Below are 27587 nucleotides of genomic sequence, written 5' to 3' on the forward strand. Positions count from 1 at the left end.
ATGTGTATTAGAATAGTACATAAACATTGCTTTTAAAATATCTATGTATACACACAGACACACACACACACACACACACACACACACACACACACACACTCTCATGTGTGCCAAGGGCTGTACACAGGCTTGTTTCATTGTGTGTACCCTTAGAACAACCTTCTCCAACCCCAAGAAAATATTAACTATATTGCCTTCTAGTTTTTATAATTTAATTGCTTTTGGTGAATGGTATAATAGGAATCAATTTAACTTCCGACAGTTATACCAGCACCTTTTATTGAATAATCCATCAGGGCCAGGATTATTTCAAAAAGCCACCTTTAATGTACTCTAAACTCTTAAAAGTAGAGTCTATTTTCCATTAACTTGTCTATTTTTATACCAGTGTATAAATTTAATTGCACTTTAAAAACACTATTACTTTTTGGTAGAGTAAGTTTCTTTTTTTCTCCCCTTTCAAATGAAGTTTTCTATTTTCATTTGTTTACACTTCCACATGAATTTTAAAGTCATGTTTACTTAAAACATACAGAAAATAACGTTTTTTAAAAAGCCATTTTTTTTGTGCATGTCCTTTCATAACACATTCATCTAATGGGTTCGTATATATTTTTGTTTTTTCACTTACTATGAATACTTTCCCATGTTGCTAAGCAGCCTTATGCACCACCATTTTTCATGCCATTATGTGGGCATGCTATCATTTAATTAATCCCCTACTGTTGGGCATTTTGGTTTTCTCTTTTTTTAAGTGAGGTATACTAGTTTCAGGTGTACACTGTGGACTTTTAATATATATTAAAAACACTCTTTGGCATTGGAATCGGCTTTGCACTGAATGTACAGTATTAACTCAAGAACTGACACGTTCCCAGTGGTCATGACGTCCCTATTACCACGTGCTCATAAGCCGTGTGCACCTCTCTGCTCATTCGCCTCACCTCACCCCCAGGAACCATGACCTTGAATGCTGCAATCCTCTTTTCTTTAGTTTTACTGAGCATGAGTCCCTAAATGTAGTTTTTCCTGTTTTTGAGCTTTACTTAAAGGTACCCAGGCTGTGTGTTCTGACTCGACATTTCTGGTTCACCTATGCTGACGTGCGAAGCCCTACACTACACTTACTACTCTAGAAAACCCCACAGCACACACCCGCTCCACTTATTCATTATACTGCAGATAGGCACATGGCTCTCCCTCCCTCCTCCTTTACAGTTATTACAAATAACAGCGTTGTGACCATTCCTGTGTGTGTCCTGAGTGCATATGCCCGCAAATGTGTTTCTCTAAGAGCACACATCCTGGGCTGTAAGACGTACCCGTGTTCAACTTCACTAGATAAACTGTTTTCCAAAGCGGTAGGACCGAGGTACATGCCTTCAGTGGGTGCAAGTTCCTGCTGTCAGTCTCTCTAACTGTTGATATTTTCTGACTGTTTTGTTGCTGCTCGTTTGGTGGCTAGGAATTGCTATTTCTTTATGGTTTCAATATACATTTCAGTGTGCAACTAATAAAGGTGAACATCTTTTCATGTTTATGGGCCATTTCTGCTTCTTTTATGACATGCCTGCTGTGTCTTCTGCCCATTTCTCTCCCAAGTTGTTTCTGTTACAGATTTGCATTCAGGTGTTCCTTCCCAGCTATGTATATACAGGTTCCAGTGATCTGTGTCTTATTCCATTTTGGGCTTATTTTTTCATTCTATGGCATGTTTGGTAAACTAAAGTACTTACTATCAATGTAGCCTAACTATTTTTTAATTCATGATTTGCACTACCTTGTTCACAAAATCCTTCCTCCCTTCCCCAAAGTCATAAAAATATTCTTGTATATCGTCTTCTAAAAGTTTTGTAGATTTAACTTTCCTATGTAAATCTTTAATCCACCTGGGACTGACTTTTGTGTGTGGTGTAAGGTAGAGGTCCAATTCGTTCTTTTCCTTTGTGAAGAATTACCGGCACCCCGTTTATAAATAATCCGACCTCCTCCCCACTCATTTGCAATGACTGCTGCCCTTTTAAAAATCAAGTTCCCATTCAAGTGTGGGTCAGTTTCTCAGCTCTTTCTTCTTGTTCATTCATCTACTTGTCGTCTCTGTACCAATTCCACATTGTTTTAATCACTATATTATAGTTTTACAATTTGGTAGTGCTAGCGCTCCTCACATTTCATTCTTTTTCAGGAAGGTCGTACATACCCTTAGCCCTTTATTCTTCCATTTATATTTTTGGATCAGCTTGTCAAGTACCACAATGAAAACCATTGGGACTTTTTATTGGAGTTGCATTAATCTATTAACTAATTTGTTAAAAGAGCTGAAGCCTAGATGATTTTATCTATCAGAGTCTCTCCATATATTTATGGGTGTTTTTTTTTTAAATAATTATTTTCTCATTAAAAGGCCACATATCTTTTACTAAGATTTATTCTTAGGTACTTTACATTTTTTGTTCTTACTACACATTTTATTTCTTAATTATGTTTAAACTTTAAAAACCACTGTTGCTTGTAGCTGGTGCATGAAAATGTAATTGACATCTGCATACTGATTTTGTTCCAGCAACTTTGATAAACTCTTAAGTCTTCTAATTTGCCTTGTAAATTCTTTGGGTTTTCATAGACATCTGATTACACAATGTTAATCTGTTAATAGATGAGTCACATTAATTGATTTCCTAATATTAACCAATTTGCATTCCTGAGATAAATCCAATTTGGTAATTTGTTATATTTTAATAGAATCTTAGATTTGGTTTGCAAAAATGCTTATTTTCTTATTGCTGGGTGTAAGGGAAGCTATAGAGAGATAGATAGATAGATAGATAGATAGATAGATAGATAGATAGATAGATAGATGATATAGATATATATAGATATAGATATATCTCAGATCAAATTTATTAGCTATGCTATTTAAATCTTCTCTGCCCTTAATGATCATAATAATTTTGTCTTCTTCATGATCTCGTAATTAAGAACTGAGATGTGTTAAACATGTCTGTTATGTTCGTAGTTTAATCTGTTTCTCCTTGTAGTTGCGGCCACTTTTTTCTTACTTTGAGGTATAATATTAGTACACAATAAAGAAGTTTAGAATTGTTATATCCTTCTGGCAAATTAATCCCATTGCCACATGTAACAACCCTATCACTAGCAATCTGGGAAGAAAAAAGGAGATATTATAAACACAGGGAAACGGAGGCTAAGAAAAATAACACATCTAAAACATGCAACTAGTTAAGCTGAGGCTTAGACTTGTGCCCTCGGGCTTTATGCATGATATTCTCTCTACCATATCATGTTTCCATGAAGTTCAGTTATTTTAGAATTTCGGAATGAGAGAGAGGCCAATGGAGTAAATAAATTAAACATACATAAACACATAGAAAGAACTGACTCTAATAGATAAGTTTTATGCTCATCTAAAAACAATTTGCTAATAGAAGGGCTAGATTTAAATAGCTCTCTACTTGGCTTGGGGGGGGGAGAATCTGAAGAAGGAAACTGTCAAAGTTATTTAAATGTAGAGAAAAAAGAAAATTTAAAGTCACTGAATCCAGCTCTGAGTGGTAATCAAAAAGTAGGTACCATTACAACACAGCTTAGGTTACAAAAAAGAAGTTGAGAACAGCATTCTGAGAACACTAGGAAGGGACACTTGCAAAGAGACAGCAAGAGAAACTAAAATTGTCAAGTGAGATTACAAGAAAACCTCAGGGGACATTACTAATTTCATAACAAAAAAAACACAAAGGCTTAGTTTTATAAAACATGGTATAATCAATGCAAAAAATCCCAAGTCAGAAAGTTTTGATTAAGGGTCCACCGTGTGCCAGTGTTTAAAAAGGAAAAACTACATATATGTACATATGTGTGTACATATATATATATATAGTTACATATAGTTTTATAAAACTATATATATATATGGTTAAATACACACACACACACACACACACACACACACACACACACATTGCTTTTTATCACTGGTACAGAGGTCAAGATGAACACTCACCCTGCGGGCTAATTAACCATGGTAGAACAGACGTGCCCAGTGTCATTTTCGTTTAGGAGGCATTACAAATATACTATAAGCAAAATCATCATGTTCTGTATTACAACAAAGTTCCAGTAAACCAGGTATCAACATAACAAGGCCAAGGACATCTGTACAAGATTTATTTCATTAACCACAATGTTTTCAAAGCGATGGTTTACACCCTAATACAGAAGGACTGATTCAAAACCTTCAAGAGTTAAAGGTCAGAGCCAAAGTCAGTGGATTTGAATCCCAGGTCAATAAGAATTTCATCCACCATATTGTTTTTCTGGGATTAATAAAAAAGCTGACGTACAGAACGCCCTGTTCTAAGCCCCACTATGCTTTCCAACAAACAAGCACCACCAGGGACTAGATTTCATTGCTTCAGCCTTGCTCTGGCTGTGCTGGTGGGTGACAAGGCCTCTTGTTTGCATGTGACCTTCCCTTTATTCATAAGCATGACTGCCACAGCTCCTCACCACTTCACATTTGAATAATTTCTCCTGAATTGCATGGCTGTAATATTGACAAACAGGACTAATGAGAGCAATTAAATTGCCATCTGTTTTAAAAAACATACCCTTCTAAGAGAGCATCTACAATCTTATTGCATTCAGTACACAGTCACAACACTGAAATGACATGTGGGAATCAATACAAAATATTTATTTTTCTCAAACCACAGAATTCAACTTAGAGCCACGCTACAAACTTCCCAGAATTGTAAGCCATTAACACTTTTCTGAACAATCCAGTCCAACCAGAAACAAAGCGAGTTTCTATCCAGCAGAGGTACATATACCCGGGTCCTGGAAGAAGGCGTCTCTGCTTAGTGTTTTCGTCAATCCTCCCACAGCCACTCCATCAACATAAGCAGAGAGAGTATAGATACTTGTGCCACTCAGCTCTGGAAAGACACTCAAAACAGGGTCCCGGCCAGTGTAGGAGGGAAGGTGCAATGACTCAGTTACCAAACAGTAGGGACAGAAGAGAAATAATCTCCTTTGAAAAGGAATAGGAGTCCTTTCACATATACTGGTGGCCAGAAACGGGCATGTTTCAACAAGCTAATGGAAGTCACAGGAAAGCCATTTCTCCATGAACTACTCTGTCCTCTATTTTAACTTCTGATAAACATGAATTTCATCTTATGCAATCTTATTGAAAACAGTGATCACAACCAACAAGGTCCTAAAACCCTCTTATAGGCATCAGTCAAGAGATTCACATTCATATCTTAAATTTTAAAGTTCCCTTAAGAGGTCCAGACCTGGAGTAAAGTAAACATCACACTCTGAAACTCAATGAAACACCATAAAAAAATCAGCTCAAAACATCCAAATACTGACTGGATAGCTAATGTAGGCTTTTAATGTTAGTTTTTAGTTGTAAAGTTTTTCGTATCTCAGATCAGTGTATGTTCATAAAACAATGTTCCGTTATTTTAATAGCTGCTTATTAAACAATTGACTTCTAGCTCAAGGGCAATACCTCTTGCGTAATAATCATGGACATAATTGTAATAAAACAGAACACAGCCAGCCTCAGTAAGACGACGACAGATCCGGGCGGGTTACTCTGGGAGATGAAGTGGCTTATTTAAATACTATGGTACAGGTGTCTCTGCTCACTTCATACCTGCAGAAACTGGTTGTGTTTGCTAGATCACCACTACCTTTGCTAGTACACGTGCACAGACCACCACTCCGAAGTTCTCCTTTTGTGCTGAAGGACTTTCAAATCCCTTAGGGGTCAGTACAGAATATTGCGAGGTGATGCAGGTGCAAACTCTTCCTGAGGAATTCTTTGTGTGCAAATTTGCAACCCGACAGAAAGCAAGGGGAGGGGCAGCCTTACAGGGCTGCAGGATGGAGATGCAAGGGCAGCATTGTGGCTGTGGGCCTGTGTCCTGCAATCTCACTCACAAATGGGTTTCATCCTCTACCCCGAAGAAACGGAGGGGAACTGCCTCAAACTTGTAAAAGGGATGGAGGACGGGGGATGGGGGACAGGGGACGGGAGGGGAGGGGTAATGTTTCCATAAAATGTAATAATGCACAACTCACGCATCCAGGTTTGTGTTTCTTCTCACCAACTCGACCTAAGAACTATTAGCTTTGGAGTCACTATACCAGGCTTTGCTTTCTGCCCCGCAGGAAACAAAGGAGCAGGTCCGGTTGGGCTAGGGTGCAGCTATGACAACAGAGGACATAAGATGACACTGTAACTGAAGATTCAGGCCAACCTTGGAAATAAGTACCGACTCACAAAACCATGAGCGCCTCCTTATACTCTGACTCGTCATTACCTCAAGGTGACGGACCCAGCTGTCTTTTGGAGGGTCTTGATTCAGGCTGCACACACACACCAGCAGTTTAGCCAAATCGAGCGTGTGTACGATTTGCTGTCTTCAGTGACCTGGGCCCCACAAGCCAGTATTTAACGGGCGTGGAGAAACTGTCTGCTGTCCTGGCAGGAGTCCAACCGAACAGGGGTCGAGAGCACTTGCTCCAGACAGAGCTGAGTCAACACAAAACGGAGGACAGACCTTGTTCCCTCTCATGTTGCAAACTAAGAATTTTGTTGAGAATCCCGATTAAAATAAGCAAGGTCAATTTTGACTTGAAATAAAGAAACCGGTTCTTCATCCTGCAGCGTATCTCAAGGGGTAAAAACACTGACCACCAGGTCACAAGCGCAGGAGGACGAGCGCGTTCTTTCCACGTGCAGCACCAAGCCCTGACCCAGCTGGCTGCGTCACTGCGCAAACATTCAGAGAAACTAAATCTTGCCATCTTTACTCTGCTTTTTGTTAACACATATATAGTAACAAAAAGAAGACAATGTACAATATTTCTCCATTAACTTAATAATACAAAAACATCCAAACATTTTAATGCCAATTCACATCATAATATAATGCTTTTAGAGGGAAAAGTCCACTGTTGGCCAAAGAAGAAATGTCTCTCCCAGAAAAAGCATTTGGGTATATTATTAAAATACTGAAGCATTCTTCCACATTTAAAGAAACATTCCAATTTTATTCCTTTCGGAAATATTATTAAAACCCCTCGGGAGCGACTTCAGCTGCAAGTGCTATTGATAAGCCTGCAGCAAGCATTCTGTTAAGAAGAGTAAAATTTGGACTTCATGATAAAACGGAATTTTTCCTCGATACTAGAACGTTACTTGTGTAGCAAATCAAACTGCACAGGGCATAATGAGAACCTGCAGGTATTCTTACAGTATTTCAGTGTTTATCAATATAATCTAAGATGCTCACAGAGTTAAATGAGTCTAATTCAAGTTCTCCACAAAACCCACCCACTCTGCTCGATAAGTACTTAAAAAAATAAATCTGACAACCTTTACTTGTACTTCTCTGAATAGTACGCTTACAAATATAGGACTTCTATTAGATGACGTACTTGCTCCCAAGATCCCCCGCCCCCCCCGCCCCCCAAAAAGGACAAACTGAATTGGCAGAGGCAACTCTTATGGAAAACTTGCAAAGTGGGACAGTATCTCTGATATGTCTTCTTTTCTGCTCCAAGTTCTCTAAAGAGGTAAATATTAATCTGACATTCCCCAATAGACTCAAGCATACGCTCAAGTTAGATTCAAGCAAAACTGAGGGGAAAAAATGGTTTTTGCTTGCCACATCTCCCTATTTTTCTTTGCCTTTCAACAACAACCAGAATAAGCTTCAGAGTCTTTTATAAGGAGCTAAACTGCACTGTGGGCGTAGAAAACAGGAGTCAGCTTTGCCGCCGCTGAGAGCACGCCTCCTACGGCAGTGCTGGCCTTCTCTATCACACTCAAACACAGCGTTTAAAAGACAGACTGCAGACCTTTTTTTTAAGTACTTATCTTACTTATTTCAAATGAAATGGATCAGGGATCCCACACCACTGATTATATTTGGATTTAATAACCATATCTGCTTCCTAGAGCATCCCAGGAACCAGCTTTTACTGTTGGATAATTCTCAACAATATTAAAAAGGGAGCTTTAGTGCTCAAGTCCCGGCCACCTCTAAACATGATGCTGATACCACGGCAGCCAGTGAAATCGTGTTAGGTGATAGAGGGAATGGAAATGTTCTACAAGAGTTGGTCCCCAACATTAACATGAGTATGTCATGGTGAGGCAGGGGGAATCTGACCAGTGTGCAATGTGTGTCTACTTCCCCACTTATTTAGCATCCTGCTTTGAAGTCAGACCTGCCATGTTGGCGGGTTAGTCCGTGACACCATACACTTTGTCAGGAAGCGTTTGTGAATTTGACAACATGGTCACAGAGTTGCAAAGTGCACAAAGCTCAAGGCACAGAGTAGAAAAAAGTTGTGGACTGATGGGGGAAAAGTTATAGCAAAAGCAGAGTTAGCATTTTCCTTTAACAAGACTGTCTAATGGTAATCAAAGACCAACTCTTTTCTAAAGGGGTTTATTTTGGTTATGGGTGAAAAATACTGGATTGTAATGATCCGCTTGGTTTTAAAGCAAACGGTATCTTGATGTGTGAAACCAATATGCTGAAGTGCCAAGTCCACAAATGAACAAAACAAGTGCTTAAAAAAACAAAAAAGATTCTTCTGCTTTTATACTTTTGGAGGAAGCTGCTGAGTTGGGCTGCTGGGTTTTATTTAGCAATGGTCACTTTCCAAGATGCTTGTTCCTCACGGAATCTGCAGATAAACGCATTAAAAGATTGCCCCGTTTCAAAATGATCCCCAAGTCTAGCAGCAACTGACTGTGTTTGTGTTTTTGCATGTTAGTTTTTTGTTTTTTAAAATTACAAACCAAAGTAAGAAGTCCACCATCCTCTTCCAAGACCAGCTTTGTGGCAGAGCCTAAGTGCAGGCCCCCGCTGTGCTCTGAACACAGTCTTTGCAGCTCCAGTGTGTCCTTTTTTCAGGAAGGAAAGTACATTCAATACATTCACTATCTGTACCCTCTGGAACTTGCACATGCTGATGAGCTGTCTGAAAAGAAAGCATCGAAACAGAAAAAAGTATGAATAGCAGACGGCAATGGATAACAGGAGGAATCTGCTTATTTAACACATTATTTCCCACCCCTCTCCCAACCTCCTGAAAGGAGAGTACGCACACACACACACACACACACACACACACACACACACACACACACACCCTCTCAAAGCCATGTGGCTTTGAGTGAAGTGAAAGGGGGCTAGGTCATCAGGAACTGAGACTGGGTCACCATCCCATTCTAAAAAGTTTTATTATATAGTAGTTTTATTAATAGCAGAGGCTAAAGAACCTGGCAGCCTCCTGACAGCGCCTGAGAACCAGCAGCAGCAGCTGGACTTGAGAATGGCCACTGCAGGACAGTCTGACCTTGATCACTCAAAGGCCTCAAAACCATCAAAGACAGTAAGGAACGTCACTACTTACTATAAGCCAACTCATCCCCAGCTCTCTTGCGGGACTGGTCACCTCTGGGGATTAAAAAAAAAAAAAGAGGGTGTCAACAGAACTGACTGACATCTTCACATACAACAATAGGAGAGGGCCGGCCAAGTGGCTCGTTGGTTAAGAGCTGGCTTGGGAGTGCGAGCTCTGAGCAGCAGGGCTGCCGGTTCGGATCCACATGGGCCAGTGACACTGCGCCCTCTACAGGTAAGATGGTGAACAACAGCTCAACTTGGAGCTGGGCTGCCGTGAGTGGCCAACAACAGCGTAGGCTGCAGCGGGGCTGCGGCAGGCTGCCGTAAGCTACCATGAGTGGCTGGCAGCCAGCGTGAGTGGCTGGCAGCTGGCGTGGGTGGCCATCCAATGGCCGGCAAGCGACTGCCTCACCCGGGAGGAGCACAATGATAATACCAACATGAGCCAGTGAAGCGACATCCTACACAGCTAGACTGAAGAACAAAAGAACAATAAATTATCTGTTCCCCTCCCCCAATTCCCCAATAAAATCTTTAATAAAAAAAAATAATAGTTGAAATGAATTGACATAATTAATAATGGAAGTATAGCAGGTATTTCAATTCTAACCCAACAATCTATTTTAAAAAGGCATTAAACTTAAACAGTAGCTGAGTCATTTATAACCTGGATATTCTTAGCTAAAGATGCTGTCTTTTAAATATAGAAAGCTATTAAAAAAAGGAAGGGTTATCTACAATGATGGTTTATACTCGGTTCTAGAAATAGGTTCAGACTAATATGTCTTTGAAGATTAACCTGGGCTCTGCTATCAACATCCCTAGTGACCCTGACATAGGGCAAATTTCAAATATGAAAGAGAGAGGATAATTCAAAATCTTCCCCTAAAAGTCCTATTAAGAGACTGATAAATGCTTAAAGCTTTTGAAAAATCTCAGAATCTCACAAATCTGAATATCCTTCTTGCAGACAGAAGACAATGAACCTTTACATATATTAACCAGTTCATCTTCAAACACCAAAGTTCAAGTTCTAGTTCCACTTTAGAGTTAAGAAAACAGAGGTTCTGGTTAGGTCCTAAGCTACCTATAAATCCTATTTTTGTCTCTCTAGTTTCTCAGACAATAATTCAGACAAATAATGAAAATGCTTAAGTCATGAGTAATAATGACCAATTCACTAGCTTTTTCTTCCTTGGTCCCTTAGCAGCATTTACACAGTTGATCTCTTCCTTCCTAAAATACTTTGACTCTGCCCAACACTTGGTCCTTGGCCACTTTTCTTCTCCTTGTATAGTCTCCTTAGTCTAGAACAGCAACCATACCAGTCCTATGACTTGAAATACTATCCATTTGCCATTGGGTCCCAGATTTGTTTCTCTAACTCTGGTTTTTTCCCTGCACTGCAGACATAGATGCAACTGCCTCCTCACCACTGCCGCTTGGGTGATTTATATATTGCAAATTTGCCATTCCCAGAACGCAACACTGACCCTACACCATCCCTACTCCTGAGTCAGTTTTCCTCAGTGAACGGCACCACTATCCACCCAACTACTCAGGCCAAAATCCTCGCTCATCCTTAGTCCTCTCTCTTTTCTTCGCTCTGGAGCATTTTATAATCCAAATACAATCCAAAATAATCCTCAACCACTCCACAGCTACAATCCCAATCCAAGACACTGTCATCTCTCCCCTACACAATTCTAAGTCTTACTATTATTAGTCCAGACAAAAGCCAAAGTGATCTTATGTAAAAACATAAGTAAGATTATTTCATGCCTCTGATTAAAGCCCTTCAGTGGGTTTTCATTTCAATTAGAAATCAATTCAAATTCACTTTCCCAGCCCTGTGAGAAATGGCTCCTATCACCCTCGTTGTCTACCTGTGTTCACTATTCTTCAGCCAGCCTGGCTTTCTGTCTGCCTCTTGGGCACGTCGGCACTTTGGTATTCACTGCTTCCTCTGCCTGCAGTGCTCTTCGCTCTTGTTAGCCAATGGCTGTGCGCTTATCATCTATACCCAAGCTGGAACGTTTCCTCCTCAGAAGGCATTACGTTACCAAGTTAGCTGGACAGCCCTCACGCATGCCCTGTCACTCACTCTCTAGCCCGTACTCTCACTTTCTTCATAGCACTTATTGTTATTTGAAAGAATCTGTTTATATGTTTATTATTTATCTCCTGACATTACAGCATGCGCTCCATAAAAACAGGAACTTGACCTGCCTAGTTCACCCAGTACCTAGAACAGTGTCTAGCACACAGAAAATAAATATTTGCTGAATTAAAAAATTAGAGAATAATTCTATAGCTGGATTATTAAAATGCTAGCCCAAGTAATTATTTTCTGCTTTTGAATACCCTTCCAGATTACCAAAGTTTCCCACTTTCCTTCTCTGGCTATGCTCTAGACTAGGAACGAAATCTCCTGCTGGGCTGGGTGAGGGGGTCTTAATGACAGGCAGAAAGAGAACACACCAAACGGCCTCTGAAGAGTTTCTCTCTAAACTGAGCATTTAGAGAAAAACATGAACAACGATTAGCATGAACTAGCCTTGCACAGCCTAAAGAACTCTAAACAGACATTCTAATGTCACTTTTAAAACACTTCTATTGTGAACACCCCACATAGCCAAAGCCAGCTGAGTGTCTTGTATTATTATTTACACTAGTATTATCACAATAGCATTCAACAAATATTCCGAAACAAACAAGTTAATGCTGACCAAAACGAAGATATAGAATTTTATATCTGGAACCTCATCTTCTATGGATAACTTTCATTCTCAACCCCCAAATGTTAAATAAAAACTGAACATGCAAAAATAACAGAAGAAAAATACAAATATGAGAACAGGAGATAGGAAGTAGGATGTAAATGTCACATATGCGAGAGGCTGCCAAAGATATGACCTAATACCACAAGTAGGGAAAGCTATGAGCTGTGCTCAAAACCAGACCCCCGCTACTAAATGCAAAAGCCCCGATCTAGACTAACCTTCTCAGCTAAAAGACCAACAATACCCCTAACAAGGTTCTGTTTTGTTTCAGAATTCCAGGTCACAATTACTCAGAAAGAGCATTGTTTAAGTTTTTTATTTCTGTGCCTTTAAGAGCTATTGGGCACAGGCTTTGGAGAGGACCGCAGGCTGGTCTGATGAGAATGTTCCAGCTGAGGCCACACGTGAAGTTCCCAAATGAGCTGACCTTCCATAATGTACTCCTTGACAACAGATGCAACCTGCCCTCCCCGACAAGAATCAGTTCAATTGTGCAGGAAGCAGACAAAAAGAAAACGTCACGCTTAGCTTGTATGTTAATTCTAGCTTTGAAGTAAGTCCACACTATATTTGCTTGCACCTACAGATCTTTCGCATGAACTCCAGCTCAAATGAGACTCTGTCCATTAAATGCAAAAAAGGATACATTTAACAACACTCAGACATTATTTCAGAATATTTCAAAGACTTACTCTGTGCCATCCACATTAAGGCCGTGTACTGACTATTCAGGACTCCATACATCATGTGAGTGGAACGTAAACTTAAATGAAAAATAGTTTGCAAAGCTGAACAGGAATCACGTGGCTGGTTAGACATATACATAAAATGACTGCTCATATCAGAAAAGCAGTAACAGGATTCCTGTTAGAGAGCCTGTACTATATTCTCAGAGGTTTTTTGCATCAGTGGACACCATTTCTTCCCAAACAATCTTAGCGAAATAATAATCAGAGAAGGCATCCAGTGTGGCCGGGCAGAATGTGGAATAGAGCTGCATGTGCCAGAGCTGGGAGCGCAGGCAACATTCCTCTCAGCTGCTAAGTATAGGGTCTTGCACATCCTTTCTGAGCGGTCTGGAGCAGATCATCAGCAGGGGTCAGAGTGAGTCCGAGAATGTCAGCTTGGGCACTGCCTACTGTGCAAAGCACCCATCAGGATAATTTACAAGGCAGGCTTTAATCCTCATAGTCAATGTATAATAGGCTGCTAATTTAATTCTAGAAACAGCCCAATTCAATCTGCACAGTAAAACAATTTAATTTGATCACATCTCAGAATACTAATGTTTATATTTCAGGCAGAAGTTTTATGAAAGAATCCCCCTGAGAGAAACAAAAATTCCAATATACACCCAAACTCCATGGCACTTCCCTGAATATAACGAACCTGGCCTTGGCCGAACAGGGCCATGTTAGTCCTTCCAAGGCAGTGTTACATGAAGCCATTTATGGAGTCACTCACTCACTCACTCACTCATCTCAAACAAATGTACATAAGAGCTACTCTACACCAAGCAGCCCTGCACCCTGTTCTCTTATTCCTGTTCCAAAATTCGGATTAGGAAAATGTCTCTGGATGTGTTTAAATAGTTCCACAAACTGCTCTGAAAGGTGAATTTAAGGTGCTCAAAGAACTCCACAAGACTTATCTTCCTAAACTACTTCATAGAAATAGAATTTTTCAGAAGGCTGTTTATTTTTTTAAAAGGCATCAATGGGTTATCTCTAAAATTAAAAACAAACAGTCAAATAAAACATGGAAAAAAGCATAAAAAACTTCAAAATTATGGTTAGCCTAGAAAAAATAAACATAAAAGGTATACTCAGATTACTCTGTATTTATTTTTAAATATTTAAGGAAAAACTTTTAACTACAATTCAAAATACCTAAGCCATACAGACAAAATTTGATACAGTTACACAAACAAAAAAACTTCTACATGACTTAAAATTAAAGAGAAAAACCAACACCATAAGCAAAGTCAAAAGACAAACTGATAAAAACTGTCTTATGTTAGGCAAAGAATCAATTTCTTCACTACAGAAAGAGCACCTAGAAACCAAGAAAAAGAGACTAGAAATCAAACAGAAAAGTGAGCAAAAGGCATACACAGGAAAAGAAATACAAACATATGCAAATATGCTCAGCCTCACTCATAACTAGATAAATGCAAATTAAACCAACTCTGAGTAATTAATGGTCACCTGCCAGCCTGGCAGAAGTCCAGAGTTTAACAACACGCTCCATGGCCCAGGCCATGAAGAGCGGGCCCTTTCCCACTCTGCTGGTGGCTACGCAAAATAGCACAATCCCCCGGGGAGGGCACTTGGGCGATATTAATCAAAATTACAACAGCATTTACTCTTGACCCAGCAATCTCACTTATGGGAATTTACTCTCCAGATGTCCCTGCAAAAGGGACAAAATTAAGCATGGACAAGGCTATTTATTGCACATTCTCTGTAATAGCAAAAGACTAGAAATAATTCAAGTTGCCACCTCCTGGGGATTGGGTAAGTAAGCTGCAGTACAACTACACAAATGAATGTGTAAGAAAGGAATAAAAATAAGAACGTGTATTTTGTTTGCTTGTATCTGCATATATTAAAAAAACACTAGAAGAAACTAATAAAAATGATTACCTAACGGGGTGGCAGTAGATGGGGAGGCGGGTGGCAGGGAGCAGAACTCTCAGTGTCTACTTCTGATTCTCAATGCATATCGTTTTGATTTTTGAACCATATAAATACATGAGCTCTTCAAAAATGAATAAGCAAAATTACTACAGTATTAAATAGCCTCATTCTACGTACAAAATAATACCGGTTAGAAACAGTACAGCGAGTGTCAGGAAACCCCTGAATGCTGGACTTCAGAGAGAAAAACTGGCTGTTCACATTCCACCATTTCCCACGGGGCCTTTCCTTCCCTCACTTGCCACAAGAAAGCCTTCTTTTTTACAAGGCCTTCTACTGAAATAGCTTCGCTGAGCCTTTCCAATGTGAGCTGCCAGTGAGGGAGTGAGTAGGTACAGGAGTAGTGGATTACTCAGTGCCACCATGACCACATGAATACAGATGCCTCCAGGACGAAATGGGAAAAAACGCCAATCCATGGGCCAACAAATAATCTGCTTTCTTTCCTAACCTGTGCTGAAACCGGAGAATTAGTAACAGTGATTTTGGTCAAGACTGATACTCTGAGGTTTAGTTTGGCCTCAGAGCCTAAGACAGTGAAATGTCCACCAGCAGTCCTAGAGAGATAAGTGTGTCACTTTGTGGTGACAGCTATGCCTCAGTGAGAAACCCGGGTATCTTCCTTACTACAACTTTCTTCTTTCAATGTCAGGGATTCAAATAAAAGAACATATGTAAAACTGCTAAGTAAAGAGTATGGATTATGAAAATATAAGGTATTATGTACCCTTCAATGATATGGTAACCAACAGGATGTTTTCCCACAGGGATTCACAAAGTTTTCATGTAACTTATTTTAGTTGAAAATATGCACTCTGCAAGATTTTTCTGCATGATAGCCATGATACTGAATTGTAAATTTCAGAGAAATTAGCAAAGTGTACACGTCAAAACCAAGGCAGTCCAATTTTCTGGCCACATTCAAAAGATACACTACTTTTAAAGAAGAAACAACACGAATGTAGGGCAAAAGTGAAAATATGAAAAACAGAATTCGAAGCCTCTTTACACTAATTTAGTCATAAAACTAGTCATTTGCTAGTTTCGTCATAAAAGTACATTATAACTGGGCCGGCCGAGTGGCTCAGTTGGTTAAGAGCTCACTCAAGAGTTTGAGCTCTGAGCAATAGTGGTTCGAGTCTCGGCCCAAGCTGAGCTGCCACTGAGCTGCCAACAGGTGGCAGGATGGCTCAGCTATAAAAATTAAAAAAAAAAAAGCACATTATAACTGATGATAAAATTTCTACCATGAGAGTTGGAAGAGCGCTCAGAGGCTGCCCCGCCTAACTGCCCACCCAACGAGAAACCCATTTAGTGATGAGCAGCTCCCAGAAAATCAAAACCCAGCTTCAACATTTCCTTTCCTATCGCTCCCGGCAGCGGCACCATGACTCTTGGGCCGTTATGTCCCATTCTCAGAGCCTCGGCACCCCTCCCCTGCCACGCCAAACTGGCCGAAGGAAATAGACGTGTTTTGTCACGAAAAGGAAAAAAACAACTTGCCTCATAAAACCATTCTGTATAAGTTCTCTTTGAAGTTTCTGATCTTGAGCAGCATATTCAGAAAGCTCAGATTCCACCGCCGGAGGAAGAATGTTTGGAATAAATTTAGAAAATAGAGTTGGAGCCATTTGAACCCACTCTGTGAGGGAAGGAAAAGATTCATTAAGAAACTCATATAAGTGGGAAAGGGAAGGTTTTGTTTGCTCAATATATACTAAGCCAAAGTTACGTGCAATCCCATTCTGATAAAGAAATACAAGAGGTTAAATTTCCTTTCTAAAACGAATTTACAGTGTAAGGAACGCAGACAATTTTACACTTTACTATTATAACAAAATTTAATGAAAATCTCTAGAGAATTTTGGAATGACCTTATCAAAAATTCTAAATATGAGGGAAAACAAGAATGAGATAACTGAAGAATTCTGAGGGGAAGGCAACTGGGGGGAAGGTACTGGTGGAAACACTAGCCCTACTAAACACTAATTAAAACCGTGTCCTAGCCCAAGAACAGAATAGTACAGGCAGTACTAAGTAGACATATAAAAAAGGAAGAACCACAAAAATGAAGCGGGAAATCAAACATTTAATAAGTGGGCTGTAGATAATTTATTCTGACTGATGCTAAATGACAGCAAATTAAATACACATAAGAGTCAAAGACAAGAATTAAACTGCTATTTAATTATTAATAAAAAGATAAACGATCAAGAGAATCATCTAAAGAAAAACATTCACAAATAAATAGGCAGTGAGAAAGCTAAGGAAAATATCTGTATCAGACATGACAGAGATGAATTAGTATTTTTATTATAAAGCATTTCTATAAATCAGTAAGACCAGATAAATTGAATGAAAGACTAAGTAATTTACAAGGAAAAAAAAAAGAATAAAAGCCTTGTTAATATTCAGAAAAACTCAAGATACAATATACACAATCTCTTCCCCCTACTCAATAAACACTAACTATAAATAATGCTCATCTGTAGCAGGGGTGTGAAGAAGCCAGCATTCTTCTTCCTTGTTGGTGGCCCTAATTTTAGCACTGCCACCCTTTTGGATTCTTTTAATCTGGCCCTTTCAAATTTTCCCTCTTGGAAAACATCTTAGCTGTATATAGCAAACCCCATAAAATATCAAGGCTCTATTTATTCCAGTGAGCTCACCTTAAAAATTGTGATCTTGAGTAAATATAATTTTAAATCTGAGAAAAATCATGCTAATGCTGTGTAATGCTAGGTCATTGGTAAGTAAAAACAAATGTCCAACAGAACAGCTAAGTTAAAAGTGGCAAAAAACAAAAACAAAACACCACAAATGACACAAGGACCAATACAATTCACTCAGCCCTTGTACAAACTCATGGCAAATGTTCTCAATTATTTCCCTTCATCTAGCTCAATTCAAATATGGCTTAGAAATTTCTCAGTACAGTGCTCTGGGGAACCACTGACCAGTCAGTCAAAGGTGGCAGGGGTCAAACAGATCTGCCATTTTATGCAACTCCAGGGAGTTATTAAAATAAAGATGAAGAAACAGAGACAAGTGTGTGTATTAAACGAAAAAGGGCAGGATGGGATGACTGCAACTGTTTTTAAGTTGAGCTTCTAAAGACCGAAGTAAACACACCTAAAATGATCATGGTCATCAGAATCTCCAAGGACTAGGGCCCTGAAATCTATAGTTTAAAAAACTTTCTTGGTTGACTCAGATGCATTCATTATGCTAAAATCAGCATGTGCGAACCACTGTAATGAGAGAAACTTTTACATTTAAAATCCAACTTTTAAAATATTTCAACCTTACTCTGTCAGGTGAACAAAACTGCTTTAATAAACCAGAAACACAATGCGTCCTGGTAAGATATGTAAACGTCAAAATATGTTTAATAGTATCTCAGAAAATGCCTAAGGCAGAAAAAGGGTAGTCTGTGATAAAATTCACCCTTTCAAAAGGACAATCCTCAAATACAGAATTCTCACAAGCAGTATGAATTCTATTATAAGAGCTCAAACCTGGATAAAACAGCTTTTAAATAAATATGTATCTATAAGTGTCTCTGCCCTTCCTCAGCGATTGCTTTTGTTCTGCAATTTGTTACTTATGATAAAAGCCAGAGGTTTTATGATAAAGCTGCCTACTTGGGAGGCAGAATTTAGAAATCTGTCATACGGCACTTGGATGCCTTCCAAAATAAAAAATAAATCATTCATAACCTAGCACTGAAAGAAAAATTCATGAGCCGTTTTCATCACATTTAGTAAAATGAAATTCAAAATTCTGAGAAACTAGAAAAAAAAAAACACCAGTTGACTGGACACATGTAATAAAATTATTTTTACTACTTTATGTAAGTAATTACTTTATCCAAATAACTTGTTAAAAAATTATGAATAGAGCAAGAACTGATCCACATTTAAGTAACATTAATTTTGAATACTGCAGAAGTCACTAAATTGTGTAAAGCAGCCTGAGAAAGAAGGTATTTCTGACATCACAGTCTACCCCTAGTGCCAGTTTTCACTTGGTTTCCATTTTAGCAAGTTAAATTCTGACATATCTTTTAAATTAAGCCAGCAATCAAGCCATCAATTAATTAAAATAAAATAACCACTGGACCCAACTGGATAGCAATAACAACAGTTAATGTTAGTGTGCTTATTATATTATCAGGTACTCTATTAAGCAATTTAGATAATGTTTTATTTCATTTAACCCTCAAATGACAAAAGAAATTTCACAAAAAGATAATTAAATAGTCCCCCCTTACCGAGGGGAGTGTGTTCCAAGACCCCCAAGTGGATGCCTGACCGCCAATAGTAGCGAACCATATATACACTAAGTTTTTTCCTATTCTTACATACCTATGATAGAAGTTTAAATTATAAATTAGGCACACTAGGAGATTAATAACAATAACTAATAATGAAATAGAACAATTGTAATAATATACTGTAATAAAAGTGAGTGAATGTAGTCTCTCAAAGTATCTTATATAGCACTCATCTTTCTTGTAACGATGCATGATGACACAACACCTATGTGATGAGATGAACTGAGGTGCTCAGAATGGCCTGTAATTTAAAACGTATGCATTGATATGAATTGCTCATTTCTGGAATTTTCCATGTAATATTTTCATACTGCGGTTGACCGCAGGGAAACTGTGGAAAGTGAAATTGCAGATAAGGGGACTACTATACCATCAATAACGCTGCCCTGTGTTTCTAGATTGTAGAACAATGTTCTACCCTGAGAGCTTCTACAATCTCTCTCCCATGGATATTTTTTAATTGGCTAGACACCTATGTGACAAGTTTGAGGTTCTGGCTTAGAAACAGGAAGATCTATACGAAAGTGTCTAGGGAGTTCTTTAAATTCACACGATTTTATTCTAAGATCGCTACATTAAGAAAATTCACACACCATGCCTTTGAATACAGTGATCGTTGACTTTTGGTTCTGCTATTCTATTATCTTTCTTCAAAATATCCTTATGAAATGACTGTAACTTTACCAACATTTCTAGAGTCCTTGCAAGTTACACACTAGGCCTAAGATGAAGTTGTGAATGTGTATGCCTATGCATATTTGTAGTGCGGGGCAGAGGTGAAAGAAAAACTCGGTAACAAAACAGACAACGATTAATGTCAGTCATGAGATTCAATTTTATCAGAGGTGTCTCCTACAAATTATTTCTTGTATTTCCCAAACAAGTTGGTCTTCACTAATATAGAGAAAATTCCAAGTGAGTCCTGGGTTTACATTTCACAATGATGAGTAACTAAATTTTTTTGTGGTAACAAATCCAAATACCATTTAGGCTTCAAAAAACACATAGAGAAACGCTGTTCTCTTGAATAAGGCTGGAGCTGCCATAAACAAATAAGTCCAACCCCCAAAAAAACAATGTATCAGTTTACCTGGTCTGAGAGTGTACAGGCCTTTCACAATATTTGCCATAGTTGAAGGTGTGACCTGAAATGGTGTTGACTGGGCTTCTAAAAGTAAAGCTGAAATAAGAAAAAATGGATATAAAAATGATGCAACTTACTGACTGTCCAGGTTTGTCTTTCTATTACTAATTTCTCCCAAAGACTGAAGGGTAAACAAGTTCAAGAAAAGCACAGCCCAAGAGGACAAACCGAGCATTTATACACTAAAGATTTTTTTTTTTTAATCCAATGCAGTAGAGCTCAATCTAACAAGTAAATATGTGCAGGTCTACTGAAATACTGGTGGAAATTATTCAGTTGATGGGGGTTCTGAAAACAAGTAAAGGTTTCTAAAAACAATAGCATTCATGGTACTTAGCGGTGAACTGAAAGTGCTCCCATTAAGTTCAGGATTCAACATGTGGAGAATAAAATGTTCTCTAATTCTCTCAATCATTTCTCTTTCCCCCAAATCACCATATTGGAGGCTCTTGGAATTTTTCTGAAAGGCACGTTATTAGTAATTTTAGGAACTGCAATCAGAGTCAGCAACTGACTTTCCCAAATGCTATAACTGTGCATACTTTTCTTCTTACTAAAGGTAAAAGCAAGAAAAGACCATGTTGGCTCATCCTTCTCGCTTTCATGACTGGTCACCACAGGACCCTGACCGAAAGAACACGGCGACAGAGTCAGCTTTCTTTTAGGTTACCTGCCACACAAAAAATTTTATCAGAACATTTTTAAATGGATAGGAATAATTCCTCTTGAAAGCATCATTAACAGATACAAATTCCATTGTTTAGTGGCTACAACACATACTACTGACTTAAAATAGTTCGTTTTTAATTTCTCTCTCAAAGACCTGCCATTTACTAACCAAAAAAACCCCATAAAGCTTGGCATCATTTTACACTGTGCCGGGCTTGTAAAATTAGGTAAGCTTCTTTCTTCTGTCTATGCCTTTTTAAAAACAGAAACACCATTTATTATTTAACAGGTGCTGGGTATCTTACATAAGTTTAATTCTCATCTTTAATTTAGGATTTACTTTCTCACAAGCTTAATTCTCATCTACTTTTGTTTTGTTTTTACAGATAAGGAAACTGAGATTAAAAACAAAACAAAATAAAAAAACACTGAATAATTCATACCAAGTCCCAGAGCTAGCAGTTACAGAATAGGTCCTAGAACTTGTGTTTCACTCTAAATTCTATATAATTTCTAGTTACCACGCCACCACTGGAATGCTAATCTTATATGTGAACTGGTACTAAGAGACTGTTACCCTTAGTAAGCTTTCTTCCAAAAAGTATATAATTAAAACACAAACAGATAAGGATCTTCCCACAATCCCACTGAGTGCTGATTATAAGTAAATAGTTTTGAAACAAGGCTAGGACCTTAGAGAACTTCTACTGCTTACCTCTTTCTTTACAGACTATGAATTAAAGTCTAGAGAGGTTAAGTGTCCTCCTGAGAGTCACACAGCTTTTTAATAGCTGAACTGGGACCAGAACCAAGCTCCTCTGTTCTTTCGATTGTTCCTCAGAGCAGCAAGCTTGCCCATGAGCTTCTCTCCTTTATTTATTTGAAAAGTAATTCTTAAAATCAAAATTAAAACTAAAAACACTTGTGACTTAAAAAAAATTGCAAACTACAAAGGTCTGAACTGCAATAAAAAGCAGAACCCAAGGAAAATAACTGAAATGTAGTATTTAAAACCCTCCATGTAAACTGAACTATAAAAATTTCCACTGCAACTCAACATGTTTTCTCAGGAAACTTCTACCATTAACTGATCCACCCATTTTGTCACATTTGCTCAGAATAATCAATACAATACTACATAGGTATCCTTGATTCATGTATATCTTAGTACTTCTACTGCTTTCAAAGTTTAATACAAACTAAAAATTGTTTTCAAAGGAAATTTTATTGCCAGCCAAAAGTAGAAGCCATTTTCTTTTATAAGCATATGCATATGAAAATGATTACACCATGGAGAGATGATAGAAAATTAACTTTATCTGTAGTGAGAAGTCACTGTCTTCATTCATGAAATAGCTGCTAGTATGGGACATTCAGGTACCAATTATTTCTTAGCAGAGCAGGAGTTCATTTTGCTATGCTGTACTGGTTTTAAAACACGGCCCCCATCGAGAGGCGTGTCCATGTCCACTCCCCTGGAATCTGGGCTCTGTTTAACTGCCTGCCCAACAGAATACAGCAAAAGTGACGGTGTGACAGTTTCCAGGCCCAGGACTTAAGAAACTGGCAGTTTCCATTTCCTGTATCTTGGGACACTCACTCTTGGAGGAAAAACAAGAGAGGAACCAAAAGCCAGTACAACGTGCTGAAAGTCATGAAAGTCAGCCATCTTAAAAGTCCCCAACCCCTGACAGAGTCATATCAACCAATGCTGGGTAAAGCAGAGATAAACTGCCCCATCAAGCCCTGTTCAAACTGCAGATCTGTGAGCAAAATAGAAGACAGTTACTGCGTTAAGCCACTACACCTTGGAGTGATTTGTTACACAGCAATAATAAATGAAACACTAGCATTTCCAAATGTATCCGAAGCCACAAGGAGGACATTACTAAATAGATTTCAGAAAATTATAGAAATTGAATGTAGTTATATGCTTTGGTGGAGTAAGGGAGTGAGTATAGGAAAATGTATAACTAAAGACAAGAAATCAATCCCTAACAGCTATAATTTTAACCTGTCTGTGGCTCGGTTTCCTCATCTGAAAGTGGAGGTAATGACTGTACCCACCTTAAGAGTTGTAAGAAATAAATAAGTTAATATTTGTGAAGTATCTAGAACAGGCCCTACCACATAGTAAGCTGTGTGTGTGCGTGCGTGCGCGCGCGCACGTTTGTGTGTTTATTTTAGAAAATCTTTGTGATAACCGTACATATAACATTATTAAACACTTGGAGAGTCCCCTGTTGTTACAGAGACTTAACCAATGAGGCCAATGGACACTTTTTGCATCCCTTACTCTAAGCACAATGCCTGGTATTTGGCTCAATAAATATCTGATAAACTCAGTTTTATCCAATTTAGAACAGTTTAAGGGCCTTTTCAGTTTACTTGGAAACTATCTTTAAGTATAATTTTTCTTGAAAATCAGATTATATAATAAAAAGGAAAAAGTAATCTGTTTATGTTTTCTCTCACTGGATCTGGACTACTATATTCTCTTTGCATATACCCAAGGAAATTGATTTCCAAATTACTGACAAATATAAAAACATATTTTCACAGTAAATAAGCTTTTCTACCAAATGGTAGCATCGCTCTAAAGAATTTTAATTGGAAAGACTCCAAAGTGCTGTGCTTTATTTTACAATGGAAACAAAGACCATGTCAACATCAGCGATAATACATTAGTGGTTGTAAATAATAGCTGGACTATCTCATGAGATAATGTTTAAAGATACTTGTAAACATCTGGCCAGCCTTAAAAAAAAAAGTCATACTCCCAAGATTCTAGGCTCTATTTTGATTCTGGAATCTCATGGGAACATAATAAAACATATATTATCTTCATCTACACTATCACTGGAAAACCATGCCTTTCTAAAATTAACTGGCCCAATATTTAACAATTCCTTCTCTTAATTTACATTAAAAAAAAATGGAAGACTTTGTGGTCAAGCTTGCAACAATTCTCTTGTAAATTCTGGTAAAAGTTCATTGTGGTAGAAACTATGGCTGTTAAGAAAGCAAAAACTACACACTGCAAATCCAAAATGTGCCCAGTGACACATGGCGTGATGATATACTGCATAAAATATGAGCTTTTAAAGAATGCTGACACATTAGGGTGTGGGGACTTCCTAAATCCCGTTCGGAGAGGTATGTTCTTTTGAGAAAGGTAGGATAAGATGCCACGTGCTGTGAGGGGCAGGGGCCCCAGGAATAGGGGAAGAGGAAAAACTAACTCAACTTGGCACCTTGATCTGCTTACTTATAATCTACATAGCCATGTTCAACATTTTACAAATCCCAATTCACAGAAGAGAAAACACAGGATCAGAGGCTGAAATGCTTGCCTACGATATAGTCTGACAGAGCCAGACTACAGAAGGGTTTTTGCACTAAAGAGTAAAAATCAGAGAAAATTCTATGCTACCATTTCAAAGATATACTGTGCTCCTTCTAGAGTTACCAGTAACAAAGTCAGGGGTGAACCCCTTAATAATATTTCCCCCATTGTCAGAAGTGGGGGAAGGCAGAAAGTATCAGGCTAGATATGAAAGCATAGTCCAGTAATGTGGCTAAGCAGCTCCCAGCTCACTGGGTGACCTTCAAGTCACATTTTCAATTCCTCATGTCTCTCTTTATAGAACTGGGCTCCAACGCTTCCTGCTGCATGATTCAGAAGATGTCAACATTGGGGTTTATATGCCAATGCTTTCTGATAAAAAAAATATGTGTATCATTGCTAGTATTATCTCACCCCTGTAAGCTGAATTACTTACGCATTAGGCTGTAAATGTGCTTTTCTGCAACGTGTTCCGTAAACAGCTTTATAAGGTCATCTTTTAAGTCTCTGTTAAGCTTGGTTTCGATGTAAAACTTATTCTGAAAAAGAAAATAAATTATTTTTCAGTGCATCCAAGATTAGCCTTATGAACTGAAACACTAAAAAATATTTTAGGGAACAACTCATAAAGGCATCAATTAAAACAAAAAACCCCAACATCAAACAACAAAAGAAAGCCCTACACTTTCTATGTCTTTCTGGCAGGGGCTCGTATTTCTATGTCTTTCTGGCATGGGCTCATATGACAGGAAGTCAATAATATGCCCTTTAAAAATACCACATCATCATCTAAAGGCAACACCGGGAATCACCAATGATGGGTCCCCCATTTATCAATGATCTAGGCTGAAAGCAGGTAGGGGACATGCACTACTCAGCTCCCCGACATACACTCACTTCAGTGCTTAGTCTAAGTCATTCGGCTTATGACACTCCCTAGAGATGGTCTTTGGTTCAAAGGCAGACCCATGACCCAAGGTAGCCCAATCAGACTGAAAGAAACCCAGGCTTGAGTGAAAAGAATTTTACAGTCATCTTACAACCATGAGGAGAACAATATGAAACAGATGTCGTGTACAGCAAAGAGACAAAAAAGAACTTGAGTCCTTGGTGACACTGTCGAACCATAGATTCAAACAACCCTGGAAACTGCCTTACTGGAATTTTATTACAAGAGATAATTCTTTCCCTTATTTATTTAAATCACTTTGAATCAGGTTTTCTGTTTCTTGCAGCCAACAGCATCCTGATTAGAATGACTGCCAAGTCAAAAAAGGGTGAGTTTGTTTATGTTTAAATGTTAACTCAGTGTACAGGAATGGAAAATACAAAGAGGAATGTTAACAAGTTGCTCACTGATTCTCTCAATTCCTAATACAATTTTTTTCTCTTTAAAATATTATGAAAACAACATGCACATGGTTAAAAACAGAACCATGCAGAAAGGTATGCAATCAAAAGAGCTGTCCCACAGCAGACCCTCGGGCCCATTCCCAAAAGTCCCACCCATTCCACACTGGGAAAATTTTTGTGTATTCTTTCGAAAATGTTGCTCCCATAAAGCTTGGCATCATTTTACACTGTGCCGGGCTTGTAAAATTAGGTAAGCTTCTTTCTTCTGTCTATGCCTTTTTAAAAACAGAAACACCNAGAGCTGTCCCACAGCAGACCCTCGGGCCCATTCCCAAAAGTCCCACCCATTCCACACTGGGAAAATTTTTGTGTATTCTTTCGAAAATGTTGCTTGCACATATGGATATGCTTTCTTTCCCTAATGAAGATGAAAATACTTGCTAACAAAGAAATATTACACATGGCTTTGCATCTTGCTTTTCACCTAACACTGTATCGTGGGAAGCTTTTTCTCTAAAATAACAGATGTCATTATTTTTAACTGCGTGCTTTTCTACTCTAAGTATCTTCCATAAATTATTTAAATAATAGTCCCCTGCTGATCACAGAAGTGTCTCCCAATGTTCTGTTTTGTTTTGTTTTGTTTCTTGTGTTTTGTTTTGTTTTGTTTTCTTGTGTTTTGTTTTTTCGGTAAGGTTTATCTTATGGAGAAAATTGTTTTGAAGATTGGTATTCCACATACAGCTATCTCTATGCTACAGAATATGGGATCAACATCTAATTCTCTAATGTACTAAACAAAGAGGAACTGGGATAATGATTTCTAAGGGCCCCTCTCTGTTCAATAAGAATGCTAACATTAAAATTCTACAACGTTATAGGTTTAAAAGGAAGGGGGCTAAACAAAGCCAACACACTACAAATTATACTCAAGGCCTAATTCTCCAAATGAAAGGTATCACCAGAATGGAAGCGAATTTATTGTTCTATTTTTTATGGAATGGCTTACTTGGCATTTATCAGACATCATGTTTTTGGATGTACATCTTAACTCTCTATTTTCTGAGGATAAGAAGTCTCTTTTACACGTTTATTTTCCAAGCACGGTAACTTCCATACGGCAGAAATAAAATAAATGCTAACTGAGTAATTGCTGATATTAATGCCTAATTGTCTATTCAGCAAAGTTGTTTATGGAATTTTTAAACAGAAAAGGGTAAATAATTCTATGTTAACACTATCAAACATTACTAGAATAGATTAATTTCCATTTCTAACATAATATGCGTAAAAGAAAAACAAAACAAGCTTCACTCTTTGCTTAGCCCAACAAGCAAGGCATTCAGAAGCGGGGACCGCTCTCACTTACCATATATATGAAAAGAGGCACGATACTCTGCAGCGCTCCCATATACTGTCCAAGAGCCACATTAAACCTTTCAATGTAGACGTCCGGAGGGCTGGCCTGTGCGAAACAACGGGTGGTCATTCTGGGAAGCCAGGTAAAAAGACTCCACCACAATCTACAATGCAAATGGACTGAGAAGTCTGAGTCTAAATTCATATTGAAATTCCAATGAAATAAAGGAGGAGGCTTATATCCTGAGATTTAGTAGAGACTATCATCTTTCAAAATCTGCTATATAAAACTGAAGCTTGGTTTAGCTGTCTTTAGAAACTGTGTAACCTTCCCATGTTAATTAAAAGGCTTGTTCTGTTGAGTAAAAAGGTACATTCACAATTTTGATAAATGATATGTGATTTTTTAAAATTATCACTAAATTATACAGACATTT

At 38.3% G+C, this 27587-nt stretch overlaps 1 protein-coding gene across 1 annotated transcript in view; it reads right to left on the bottom strand.

Annotated features, from left to right (window-relative positions):
- Nucleotides 1-4095: 4095 nt before the first annotated feature.
- The window catches only part of CACUL1 (CDK2 associated cullin domain 1), an 84008-nt gene continuing 60516 nt past the window's right edge, over nt 4096-27587 (bottom strand). Inside the window, exons 4-9 of the mRNA XM_019642911.1 lie at nt 27161-27256; nt 24875-24977; nt 20370-20459; nt 16447-16585; nt 9469-9512; nt 4096-9033 (exon numbers count right to left, since the gene is read on the bottom strand). Coding sequence (XP_019498456.1) covers nt 8993-9033; nt 9469-9512; nt 16447-16585; nt 20370-20459; nt 24875-24977; nt 27161-27256 — 513 coding nt within the window. The 3' untranslated portion in view covers nt 4096-8992. The remainder of the gene's footprint in view (nt 9034-9468; nt 9513-16446; nt 16586-20369; nt 20460-24874; nt 24978-27160; nt 27257-27587) is intronic.

Source organism: Hipposideros armiger, unplaced genomic scaffold (genome assembly GCF_001890085.2).
Source record: "Hipposideros armiger isolate ML-2016 unplaced genomic scaffold, ASM189008v1 scaffold_74, whole genome shotgun sequence".
Classification (NCBI taxonomy): Eukaryota; Metazoa; Chordata; class Mammalia; order Chiroptera; family Hipposideridae; genus Hipposideros; species Hipposideros armiger.